We start from the raw sequence: 14169 nt of genomic DNA, 5'->3' as shown, positions 1-14169 counted from the left end.
TTCATTATTTATGAAATTTAGTATATTATTTTGTTCAATATATACGAAATAGAGTATACTATTCGTTCAATATGTACAAAATAGAATATACTATGTTGTTCAATGTGTATGAAATAGTGTATACTATTATGTTCAATATGTGCGAAATATAGGCATTAGTTTTGTTCAATTTGGCCGAAATAGACCAGTTTGTTTCACTCGTTTAGAAAGAAGTATACTAAAAAATAATAACAAAAAAACGAAAAATTTACATCAATTATGAGATCTTCTAGGTGAAAATTGTCATCCATTGCAATCCTAATTAGTATTTTAAATCGAATTCCGTACTCTTGTGATGAAAATTTTAAAATTATTGATATATTTTACCAAGTTGAAAGAGGTGGAGAAAAAATAAACTTTATATTTCTATTAGGATTGAAAAAATAAGAAAAAAAGGATTGCATAAAGTAAACCTAGGTTGCTTTTAGCACACCCAAAAAAAATGACCGAGCAGTGTATAAATTGTAACCCGACTTCTGCCGTTATGTCTCATATCTTTCCATGGATGGATGGATCGAATCGTTGACTTTTCTCATTGACTAATTATGATATTTGTAAATAACAGGACTAATTATGATATTTGTAAATAACAGGACTAATAGCTATCATGTCATTCTTAATACAGTATGTGATAACCCTTTAATGTATTTAACTATTTATGTACTCTCTTTGCTCCTTTATATTGTGGCTACTATGACGTACAACTTACAACTAACCATACCATTAATTAACTCCAAAAAGGCGGCTTGATTATCTTCTAGTGGTTTGGAGCTTTGGATGAGTCATTAGGACTTAGGAGGCATTTCAAATGCCTAACGGTGAACCGCAAAGAATACATCTCTTAGAAGTAAATATGTCATTTATCCTATATATGAATAATGAGTAGTATCAATGGGTGGTCAAATAATACCATTGGATATTTAGTGGTATTGAATACAAAATTTATTTATATTTTAGGAAAATTTGTCAAAAAAAAACCTTTTAAAAGTACAATTTTGAGAAAAAAAACCTTTTAAAAGCTTTTTGGTTAAAAAAACCACCACGTTTAGTTTTTTTTGCAAAGAGGAAATCCATTTCCTTAATTATCCTCTAATTAACTTAATTAGACTCTAATTTCCTCTTATTTCTTCTGATTAACCTCTAACCCACCCTATTACTTAATAATTAAATTTAATTTATACATAAAAAAAAAACCACCACCACTACCACCACCCAACCACCCCTTCCCCTTCTTCCTCCCTTCCCCCCCTCCCTTGGAAGCAACCCCCTTACCCACCAGACCCGCCGCCCAGATTCCCCCTCCTCCAGCGACCTACCTCTACCTCCGGTTGACCCTTCCTTTCCCCCTTATCCCCATTGGTGACCAACTGACCACCAACCCCCTTTGAATTTTTGGCTCTTATTTACTCAATCATGCTCAAATCAAGTCCAAATCAATTGCAATTTGCTTGTAAATCACCCTAGCATCACATACATACATAATCAGATATTAGGTAGTTTATTACAACAATTTTTTTTTTAATTACGTAGTTTCTCACAAAATTTAGGTTTTATCAGATACTTTCTCACAAAAAGTCCAATAAAAAATAAAGGGTTACCACAGAGAATTTCATTACAATTTAGGTTAACACCGTGCTATTATTAATACAAATAAATTTTATTCATAAATTCTTATATATGGCTAGCCACGTACACCGTGTGGCCATCCACTCATCCATCATGGGATTACTTGTTAGTGTTATAGGGGTTACTCAGTCTATGTTACAGGGGTTAATTATTTCGTGAGTGTTATAGGGATTAATCGGTCAGTGTTACAGGGATTACTCGATCAATGTTAGAGTCAGTGACGGATCTTCATACCTTTTCTTTTAGGGGCCGATATATTCTAAGATAGAATGTACATAATATATATACAAGACTTAATGTAAATAAAGTTAGTTAAGATAAACATAAAAATACATTTCTCCCGCACTTGTACTTTAAATATCGTAACGATTGGACATTTCACTATTTACATACCTTTCATTGACCATTAATTGTGAATTATACATGAGAAATATATAGTCATGTAAGAATTTATTAGATTAATCTATTTTCAAACCATTAGTAGTGACGTCTCAATATTAGTATATCTTTAAATAACCCTTGACCGAGTAACTCGAGTAACCCTTGACCAAGTAAATCGAGTAACCCATGACCGATTAACCCCTCAAATAACACCTAACCGAGTAACCTGAGTAATCCTTGACCGAGTAACTTGAGCAACCTCTAATTGAGTAACCCCTCAAGTAATTCCTAACCGAGTAATTAGAGTAACCCTTGACCGAGAAACTCGAGTGAAACACCTATATCATTTTGGCCGGGGTTAATCATACCCTTAATTTCTTAAGGTTTTTGTTTATTTTGGCGTCAACACCATTAGATATGGCAGTGTTTGAGATTATTACCATGTTGTTTGAGTATAGGGGCGGGTCAGACTAATGGCCGTGACAGTGGAAGTTAATGAGGCAGAGGAGAGCTGAGAGAATGCTTCTGTCAGAGAGAGGTGTGTCTTCTCTTTTTGGCTTCGCTCCTCCATTGTCAAAGTGTTCTATGTCTTTATCTTTATTTAATTTGGCTCCTTTCCTTCGTTGTTAAAGGGAGAAGGTGGGTCTAGCTTCTCTTTAGATCATTTACAGACGTTACTTGACGGAATGATGATGACATATAAGTCCACGTCATCACCAAAGGGGAGCTGTAATATTTTAACAAAATTTGCTCACTTCCCGTTAGATATGTGAGGATAAAACGTACCCCAGCTTTAATTTGTTAATATAGAATATAATTAACTAGCTAGCTTATAAGTATTAAATATCAAAGATGATCTAGTGTTGTATGTAGTCTTTAATTTGTGAGTTTTATGTGAGAGAATTGTCCTACATGGGAAGAATATGAAAGGTTGGACTTGTTTATTAACTAGTGTGTGCTATGTGTGTTATCAGTTGTGGGATTTTTTGTGTGGGCTTGATTATGGGCTTGGTAGTAGATGATTAGTAGTATTTTATCAAAATATTTACTAATCATAGACTAGCACTTAGCACTCGCGCAGTTAATTAATTATGACTAAAACGTGTCAATTAATTAATATTTTTTTTTAATTTTTCGGATAATATAGGAGACAGTTATTTTGGTGCCATACTTATCTTTTATATAATCGCTTAATTGACAGTGGAAAATTAGTCGATTAATTGGCAGTGGAAAATCAATTTTTTCATATTCTTTCTTACACAACGTTTTTTCTCAAAAAGCATGTCCATGGAGAGTGAAAATTATGCTGTATTTTCATTCTAAGAATTAGGAGAATCCGAGGATAAATTAGCATAGGTTTTCCCATCAGCATCATAGTGGGGGGCTAATACTATCCTAAGGATAGAGATTAATCTCGTCCTATTCAGTTTGTATTTTCATTGTAATTAGTTTCATTTCTGTAATTGCATTTTCTAACATCTAGTATACCTCAAACCTCTTTCCACCCAATGTCCATAATCTTGTATTTGCCCTACTATTTGTATATGATTTTGTTGGAGTATAAAACTAAAAGTTTGCAAGCTTCAAAATCATTTTTTTAACGTTCTGACAATGATAATGACATCGATTATTCCTATGATACATCTTTAAATTATGTATGTTCTTTTAAAAAGTGTTAATATAATCCATTCACCATCAATAACTTTATACTAAAAGCAAAACCAGAAATGACATATGTCATTTACTGGTTAAAAATTTTCCCTTTATTTTTCCTTTTTCCAAAAACTTCAAGAAAACTATTTATAACCCATAATATATTCTTTCCCAATTGACAACAATATTATTTCCATTATCAAAACAATACCACTATCAAAGATTTATATAATATTATCAAATTTTTTTTTTTTTTTTTGTTTCACTTTACTATTTTTGAACTTTATTTCAATTTAAAAGAGAAAATTCATTTTAGAACCTTATATATGCATACTACATATATTCGTATTAATATATAATAGCACAAATATTAATCAAAATTTTTATTTTTTTTTTAATAAAAAAATTTTATAGACCTTAAACTTTATTTAAAAAAAATAAATTGTATAACTTTATTTACGTAAAGTATTATTGAATTAGCATTGCAATTTGTTATAATATAAAGTTAGTAAAGTTAGTAACAATAGCTAAATGTTCAGCAAAATATTCTCCACTATGATAACGACCACGTTGTGTGAAACGGCAAGTAGTATAAAAAATCATAAAGTAAAAGAAGAGTAGATACGGATTTAGTTCTTGGATACTAATTCTTTGTCCCATTCAACCATATTCCAAATTTGGGCAAATAAAATATCTTTAACTCTCTAAGGTTTTTTATTTTTTTATTTTTTTATTATTATTATTATTTTTTGCCCTAAATGGAACCTCTCCAATAGTCCAATATATTGACAATGTGCGCTGCCAAGGATTCTAATCACCGTTCATCTTGAGAACAAGGGCAATAAATTTTTTGAGATTTTTTTTTAATTATTTGTTCTATTAATTGTGATCGGTTTTATTACTATAAAATAAAAACTAAAGAGATTAAACTTGTCACTTTAAGTTTCAATCTATTTTTCTAGACACCACACACAATCTGGATCTATAAATAATCCTGTTAATGGCAGCAAAAGAGAGAGAAAATGTGTGAAGAGTAAAATGAAGAAAAAGGAAAAAATGTGTTTATTTCTGAATAATTGATATTATTACAGGTGGGGCTATTTATAACTCAACTACCTACTAACTTGTAATAATACAAAGTGGGAGCTGACTCAGCATTCCCAATAACTGAATTCTGTTACAACAGAAATACTAATGCCTAGTTGTCATGTGGGTCAGTATAACCAACACCCCCCCGCAAGCTGGGAAGGGGAGAAACCATTCCAAGCTTGGAAAGGAGATAGTTGAACTGATGAGATGGTAAGATTTTAGTCAAGATATCAGCCAACTGTTCTGTAGTAGGCAAATAGGTGAGCTCCAACAAACCTTCAAGGACCTTGTCACGAGTAAAGTGGCAGTCTATTTCTATGTGCTTAGTTCTAGCATGTAGAACTGGATGCTTAGCCAAATGAAGAGTACTCTGATTATCACAACTCAGTGTGACAGGTTTGAGACCTGAAACTCCCAATTCTTCTAGGAGACGAACCATCCAAGCAACCTCTGAAGAAGCAGATGCCATTGCCCTATATTCAGCTTCAGAGCTTGACTTAGAAACTGTGCTTTGCTTTTTACTCTTCCAGCTAATAGGAGATTTGCCTAACATAAGAATATAACCTGATACAGATCGCCTAGAATCCAAGCAAGAACCCCAATCTCTATCAGAATAAGCTTGAAGTGTAATGTGATCAGTGCCTTGTAACAAAATCCCTTGCCCAGCAGTACCAGCAATGTACCTAAGAGTGTGAACCAAGGCTTGAAAATGAGGATCTCTGGGAGCCTGCATATATTGACTGAGAACTTGGACAGTATAGGATATATCAGGTCTGGTGTGGGATAGAAAGTTCAACTTCCCTACCAAGGATCTGTAAAGCTCAGGATCCCTAAACAAAGTACCTTCTGTAGCAGTCAACTTCAAATGCAAAGGCAGAGGAGTGACAACAGGCTTTAAATCAGGAAGTCCTGCAGACTGTAAAAGCTCTTTGGTAAACTTATGCTGGCACAAAGTGATACCAGCAGGAGTGTAACCAACTTCTAGGCCAAGAAAATAGCTCAACCTGCCAAGATCTTTGATCCCAAACATCAAATCCAAATGCTGCTTGAGAGAAAGAATACTAGCATCATCCGTCCCAGTTAAAATCATATCATCAACATACACTGCAGCTAGAGTGATATGACCATGCCCTTTCTTTATGAAGAGAGAGTAATCATTTTTACTCTGTTTAAAACCTTGAGAAAGAAGCTCTGTAGTCAACTTGGCAAACCATTGCCTAGAAGCTTGTTTCAAGCCATAAAGGGATTTCGTTAGTCTACAAACCAACTTTTGAGGATTATGTAAGCCTGCTGGTGCTGTCATATATACTTCTTCATCTAAATCCCCATGTAGAAAAGCGTTATTGACATCAAGCTGAGAGATATTCCAACCCATACAAGCTGCCAGAGCCAGAATACATCTGATAGTTTCCATTTTAACCACTGGAGAGAAAGTTTCTGAGTAATCTATGCCATATTTCTGAGAATACCCCTTAGCAACCAAACGTGCCTTGTACCTTTCTATTGAACCATCAGCATTCCTTTTGATCTTGTAAACCCACTTATAGCCAATAGGCTTTTTATCAGGTGGAAGTGGAACCAGATCCCAAGTATTATTCAACTTCAGAGCCTGCAGTTCTCTATCCATGGCAGCAACCCAATGAGGATTCTGAGAAGCCTCTTTATAAGATGTAGGTTCATGAAAATCAGAAGAAGAGGCAATAAAAACTCTCTGTCTTGCAGGCAAATTTCCAAAGTGAACAAGATTGCACCAATGTTTGCTGACATTAGCAGACCTGTGAGCAATAGCTTTTGTATTTGGAAGAGTAAGATAGAAATCTGAGAACTTCTTAGGAACTCTTACAGGTCTATCTGACACTCTGGTAACAGGAAGTGTATGAGAAATAGATTCAGAGATACCAGGCTGAATAGAATCAGAAGACTGAGAAGAAATAGGACTAGAGGAAGGAGAAGAAATAGAAAGAGGAGGGGAAGAAGGTGGTGATGTAGGAGATGAAATAGAATGGGAAAAAATAATGTTTGATGGTGTGAAAATATCAGGAAAATCATGGAAAATTACATCATCCAGAGAAGTAGAGAAAGGGACAAAAAATTGAGAAAGGAGGTGATGAGTAAGAATCAGGATCAGAAGGAGAGGAATGATGGAAAAGAAAGACTTTCTCATGAAAAACAACATCTCTAGTCACTGAAATTTTGTGAGTTTTCAAATTTAGAACTTTGTAACCCTTCTGATTTGGTGAATATCCAATAAAGACAGAAGGTTCTGCCCTAGGATCAAATTTACTTCTATGTTGTTTCAAAGTAGAAACAAAACATAAGCAACCAAAAACTCTCAAGTCATCAACAACAGGAGGATACCCAAATAACTTTTCATAGGGAGAAACAAAACCTAGAACTTTTAGAGGTGTTCTATTGATGATATGAACAGCACACAAGACACACTCTCCCCAATAATGAGCAGGAATATGAGATTGGAAATACAAACTCCTAGCCACCTCTAAAATATGCTTATGCTTCCTTTCCACCACCCCATTTTGCTGTGGTGTATCCACACAACTCTTTTGAACAATAATGCCCTTAGAATTATAGAATTGTAACATGTCACCCTCTGTTAATTCTTTTGCATTATCACTCCTAACAGTCATGACAGAAGTTTTGAATTGTGTCTCAACATAAGCAACAAAGTTTTGTATGACACTGACAGCATCTGACATAAACTTCAGTAAATGAATCCAAGTGGTTCTTGTAAAATCATCCACTATTGTAAGAAACATTTTACAACCATTATGATTAGGAGTAGACAAAGGTCCCCATATATCTAGATGCACAAGCTGAAAGGGAAACAAAGACTCAGAGTGACTGACAGGAAATGGTAACCTAGGCTGCCTGGCAGCAGGACACACTTGACAAATACAATTGTCAAGTGATTTTACATCAACATTATTCCTAATAATCTTCAACTTATCAATAGGAATATGGCCTAATCTCAAATGCCATAATTTGGCCTCATCAAACTTAGATAAAACTGCAGTAGCAGTACATGACACAGAAACAACTTGCTTATTATTATTTAAAGAACCTGAACTAGAAGCTTCCTTTTGCTTTGTGACCTCTAAGCAATATAAACCATGTCTTAGATCACCAAGATGCAGTTGTTGGGTCATGTGAAGTCCCTGAATGACACAAGAGTCATGAGAGAAAGACACAGAACAATTCAAGTCTTCACAAAGTTTATGAACTGATATCAGATTAAACTGAAAATCAGGAACATAAAGAACATTCTTCAAGACAATTTTATCAGACAATCTAACATCTCCAACATGTGTAACAGCAACAGTACTCCCATCAGGGATAGTTATTGTGTTGTCTAGATCAGACACCTCTCTATAGGTATCAAAAACATCTAAGCTATGACAGATATGGTCAGTTGCACCACTGTCTATAACCCATAAAGCTGGAAGTAAAGACATAAGGCAGAATACCTGCAAAAAATGCATTGCCACCATCTTTAGTGTATTCTCCTTTTTCTGAGTTATCTTGCATCTGTTGCTGTTTAGCAAGCATATTCATGATCTTGGTACATTGTTCCATAGCCATCTGAGGAGTCAAGACTTCATCACTGGAAGAAATATTTTGCTGAGAATGATCAGATTCAGTATCTCCAGTTTGAGCAAGATGAGCAGCTCTCTTGTTGGGATTTTGATTGTTGTTGTAATTATTGTTATTATTGCTCCAGACATTCCAACCAGGAGGATAGCCTTTCAACTTAAAGCACCTATCAATTCCATGACCATACATTTTACAATGATCACAGAACCATTATCTCTTGGTACCAGCAGTCATAGTGTTCTGAGGTCTGTTCATAGCATAATTTCCACCAGAATTCTGTCTATATGACCTATCAGGAGGCCTATCATTATACTTCCTACCAGCAGCAAAAGCCATAGGCTCAAGAACAGTAGACCCTACACTCATTTCCTTGTGTTTCTCCTCTTGCATACACAGCCTATAAGCAATGCTTATAGTAGGTAATGGTTGCATCATTAGTATGTTAGTCCTGACCATAGCATACTTTTCATTTAATTTCATCAAGAACATCATAAGTCTCTGATCTTGTTGAATCTTAAGCATCTTCTTAGTAATCAAACATGTACAATTAGCACAAGAACAAATTGGTAATGGCTCATTACTATCCATTTCGTCCCACAGAGATTTAATCTTAGTAAAAAACACTGAGATAGATTCATTAGGACCTTGATGCAAGTCAGATAACTGCTGGACCAAACTGTATTGCTGAGTAGCAGAGGAATGACCAAAGCGATCCTCAAGATCCTCCCAAAGATCTTTAGCAGTCTTGCAATACCAAACACTTTTAGCAATACTTTTCTCCAAGGCATACAACAACCAACCAAGAACTAAATCATTACACCTACACCATGCTTTGAAATCTGGATCAGTAGAAGCAGGTTGACTAACACTTCCATCAATAAAACCTAGCTTATTCCTAGAAGACAGACTCAAAAGAATCGACCTCTTCCAATCTCCAAATCCTTTACCATCGAAAACATCAGAAACCAGAGATTTGTTTGAAGCATCCGATGGATGAATATAATAAACACTTCCAGGAATTGCGGTGGAATCAACATTAGGATTTGTGTTTTCAGGCATGATTAATTTCAACAATCAAAGTATCACAGAAACAAATCAACAATCTCAACAACAAATGACCTCACCAGAAGACGAGAACAACAAATCCTCAAGAAGATCAACAACCTCTACCTCAATCAAAAAAAAAACCTCAACAATCAATCGGAATATCAATTGAAAAATCCAGCAAATCAACAATCAAAGATCAATGCCAGAAATCGAGCACAAAACTCATCAAAACTCAGCAAATCACAACAACAATCACAATCAGAACACAAATCGCAACTCAACAACAACAAATTGCGACAAAACAATTAGCGAACAAAATCATACCCTCGAAGTCGAAAAACTCAGCAAAAATCAGAAAAAGAACCTCAGATTATCAGCAAGAAGACCAGAAAGTCGCGGAAGAATAACGCAGGATCAACAAACGCAAGATCATCAACAAAAATTTGCAGGAAAACGAGCTGAAAGAAGCTCTGATACCATGTTAATGGCAGCAAAAGAGAGAGAAAATATGTGAAGAGTAAAATGAAGAAAAAGGAAAAAATGTGTTTATTTCTGAATAATTGATATTATTACAGGTGGGGCTATTTATAACTCAACTACCTACTAACTTGTAATAATACAAAGTGGGAGCTGACTCAGCATTCCCAATAACTGAATTCTGTTACAACAGAAATACTAATGCCTAGCTGTCAAGTAGGTCAGTATAACCAACAAATCCACTTTGAATAATAAAACCAGAGACGATGACTTATAACTAACCCTAGTAATAGGCTAGCTACTTCAGTTGCTACTAATTAATTTTATTATATCTACTTGTAACAAACACTTGTATATATAGTGATTGTATGCAATAATGCAATAGTCATTGTATGACTTACGAGTGGAACACTTTATCATATATACTTTATTCACCTATTATCAACCTATTAAAAAAAAAAAAAAAAAAATAAAGAACTTTAGGCAATTATTAACCATACTGATGCACATAAGAAAAATAAGCATCTTTCACTACTTCACAAAGCCAAAACTAAAACAGTAATAACAGAACCCTAAGCTATTTGTGTACATGAGGAAGAGCAGCAGCAATGGCAATAATAGCGCGGCGCCATTGCTGGAGATGGAAAGAGGAGGCAAGAAGAAATGGTTGGAGAAGATGATGGATTGCAAAGAAGGAAAGGAACAAATATTGTATTCGTTGCCATTGGTGCTAACAAATGTGTGTTACTATCTCATTCCATTGGTTTCGGTTATGTTCGCGGGTCATCTTGGTCAGCTTCAACTTGCTGGTGCTACTCTTGCTAATTCTTGGGCTTATGTTACAGGTTTCGCTTTCATGGTTCGTATTCTACTCTTCCCTTATTTTTTTTCTTTTTCTTTCTAGTTGTTACGAAGTATTAATTATAAAAAAGCTAAACTTGACATATACTTAGTATGTAACATTATTGCGTAATTGTATCTTATTATCAGGCAGATCCTTGAAGGTTTAATTCTCAAAATCATAGGTAGTAGCAAAAAAATGTGCATTGGAAAAATTAGGGGATATAAATTAAAATTTAATGATGTTAATTGATCGACTTTGGTGCTTTTATTCGTAGATTTGAGAAATTAATCAGGTACATTTTCAATTTTGGACCTTTAGGAGTTTAGGACGACAACATTAATTTTAAGTTTTTAACTCTTTGGAGCAATCCCTTTATTTTTATTTTTTATTTTATTTTTAATTTTTAATTTTTAATTTTTTTTTAACATCGTTTACATAATAGTAAAAAAGTTCTAATTAGTTAGAATTGGCTTAAGATTATATTTCAGCTGAAGTAATTGAGTTTGGATATTCAGGAAGAATGTTTGGCTTCCTAAAAAAATCAACTAGAAATTAAGAACATCTAAATTATTATCATGTTATTATTATCACATTGTATAACATTTAATTTTTATTATATGTGCATGTGCAATTTGTAATTATGTAGGCGGGAACATCCTATGATTTTTCTTTATCTTAAATTTGTTTGTTTCGTTCTAGCTTGTCTATTTTATGCCTTTAGAATTATACCTACCCCCACTTATTTATACTTCGTATAATTATTTGTTTTTACGAGTTTATCTATAAAATGCTTATAAATATCTATATGAGGTATTTCAATTGAGACTTAATTATATGCATCTACTTTATTAAAATTTAGCCTAAACTTGTTTTTCCTAAACTGAGAGTATGATGACTGTTCTAGTAACCCTCGATAAATTAATGTTTATTTAATTATTTGTAGAAAATCCGTGATCAATATATAAATTTGCTTAATTTTCTTTGGTTAAAATGTTAATTAATTATTAATTGCGACCATTTTATGAATTATTGTAGCTTGGCCTAAGTGGTGCACTTGAGACACTTTGTGGACAAGGTTATGGTGCAAAACTATACAAAATGATGGGAATTTATCTCCAAGCATCATGCGTAATAACATTCTTTTTCGCCATAATCATATCAATAATATGGTGGTTTACTGAACCAATTCTAAATTCCTTACAACAAAACCCTGAAATCACAAAACAAGCAGCTATTTTCCTTAGATTTCAAATACCAGGAATTTTCGCATTCGGCATAATTCAAAACATCTTGAGATACCTTCAAACACAATCTATAGTTTGGCCTACTGTTGTTTGTTCCGTTGTACCTTTGCTTATGCACTTTGTTATCAACTATTTGTTGGTCTATTACACCACCCTTGGCCTTGGTGGCGCGGCGTTGGCTACTTCCATCACATTTTGGATTTCCGTTATTATGCTGCTTCTTTATGTCAATTATAGTAAAGATTGCGAGCATACATGGACCGGGTTTTCTAAGGACTCGATTTATTATGTTGTTGGCAACTTGAAGTTAGCGTTACCCTCTGCTGCTATGGTTTGGTACGTCGTACATACGTACCATTATTGCTTAATTTAATTTGTCATCTATTTGTTATTGTTCTTAACCATTTTTTCATGTCTAACATACAATTGATCAATTATATGCGCGATTTTTCATCAGTTTAGAGTATTGGGCATTCGAGATCTTGGTGTTGTTGGCTGGCCTTTTTCCAAACTCGGAAATAACAAATTCTCTAATCGCAATGTGGTAAAAATAATCACATTAGTACACCCTTTTACTCGATTATATGTTTATTACAATAATTGATCAACAGAAATTTATTTTATACGGTCTTACCAGTGTTAATACAGAAGCAATTGCGTTCAATTTTACTTATGGCTTAAGTGCAGCAGCAAGGTACTTACTCCCTAAATCAACGTTACAAAGTACTTCGTATATATTATAGTACCTTAAAGTTCATAGTAATTGTAAGTACGTGTTAACATAGTCTTTGATTCTTTATTTGTGGTAGCACGAGGGTATCGAATGAGCTCGGAGCAGGGAGGCCGAATGAAGCGAAACACGCAATGGGTGTAACACTGAAGCTATCAGTCCTGTTGACTGCTATAATTCTTCTTGCTCTTGGTTTTGGACACGATGTGTGGGCGGGTTTCTTCAGTGACAACACTGATTTAATGCATTCATTCGCTTCTATGACACCTTTTGTTTGCATTACGATATTTCTTGACTCAATTCAAGGCATACTATCAGGTATGTACTAAATCATCTACATAGTTTTCCTCAAAACTCACATATAATTTGCTTACAAAAAAAATTACATTTCCTCGTTAATTATGAATTAATGGTTCGTTTTTGATATTGCATTGTGATTTCGACGATGAATAGCGGTGTGTAGGGGATGTGGTTGGCAACATTTGGTGGTGTACATAAATTTGGGTACATTCTACTTCATTGGCATGCCCATCGCATGCTTACTTGCCTTCAAGTTTGATTTGTATGTCAAGGTAATGTATTCAATTCTCTCTTTGTGCACTAATTATTTGAACTCTCTATTAGCTAATAAAGGGCTTGAACAAGGACATATCTGTGTATACATTCGTTTATATAAGTGAATGGATAACTAGCTAATTATATAGAATGAACTTTTTGATTTGTGATTGATGCATCAACAACATATTACGATACTTGTACAATATATATAAAAAAATTACATAAAATAAAAATATGAATCATTATTATAGAATGAATTTTTTGATTTGTGATTGATTATTATGAGGTGTGAAATATATTTCTAGAATCATTGTAAACTGAACAATTTTTTTTTTAGGGCCTTTGGGTAGGCTTGGTATGTGGGCTGACAGCTCAAAATGGTTCACTTTTCCTTATTACTCGACTTCGGAAATGGACAACAATCAAGCTTTCTCCTAACGTCGAAGATTCAACATTAGTACCTTGATCGGTGTAACTTAATGGAATCAAACCCGATGCATCAAGTAGAAGATGTGAACTTAGTTTTTAGCTCTCAACAATGGCTAATATGTAGCATGCATACTACGGAGTAATAGTTAACGCACGCATACATATTTTTCTAATGATTGATTTTTCTGGACATTGCTTTTGCTTAACGGGATATCTTACATCACTAACTTAGCATGTTGAATTTGATTTATGATTTGTCTTTTGCATTTTTCTTTGGTGGAAAAAATAATGAAGAAATAGTTTCATGCTCCCTATGACCTGATTTGTTTGCTCTATCCACCCCCCCCCCCCCCCCCTCTTTTTAGCTGGTATTCAAAGATTGTTTCATGCTACAAATGTCACTCTATGTATCTCTCTCACTCACTCGCACACACACAAAAGCA

The 14169-nt window shown here is 34.1% G+C and overlaps 2 protein-coding genes across 2 annotated transcripts; one reads left to right on the top strand and one right to left on the bottom strand.

Annotated features, from left to right (window-relative positions):
* Positions 1-8607: 8607 nt before the first annotated feature.
* Positions 8608-9456, bottom strand: LOC145570899 (uncharacterized). The gene has a single exon (XM_081630022.1). It carries the CDS (start codon positions 9454-9456, stop codon positions 8608-8610), a length of 849 nt encoding a protein of 282 aa, XP_081486148.1.
* Positions 9457-10287: 831 nt separating this feature from the next.
* On the top strand, positions 10288-14023 carry LOC145572042 (protein DETOXIFICATION 19-like). Its single transcript, XM_081631061.1, has 7 exons — positions 10288-10780; positions 11801-12345; positions 12467-12553; positions 12647-12703; positions 12819-13057; positions 13193-13311; positions 13635-14023. Exons 1-7 carry the CDS (start codon positions 10511-10513, stop codon positions 13761-13763), a joined length of 1446 nt encoding a protein of 481 aa, XP_081487187.1. The 5' UTR covers positions 10288-10510; the 3' UTR covers positions 13764-14023.
* The last annotated feature ends 146 nt before the right edge of the window (positions 14024-14169 follow it).

Source organism: Chenopodium album, chromosome 12 (genome assembly GCF_948465745.1).
Source record: "Chenopodium album chromosome 12, dcCheAlbu1.1, whole genome shotgun sequence".
NCBI lineage: Eukaryota > Viridiplantae > Streptophyta > Magnoliopsida > Caryophyllales > Amaranthaceae > Chenopodium > Chenopodium album.
Note: the sequence above shows the minus strand (reverse complement) of the source record. Positions and strands in the feature narration are given on the sequence as shown.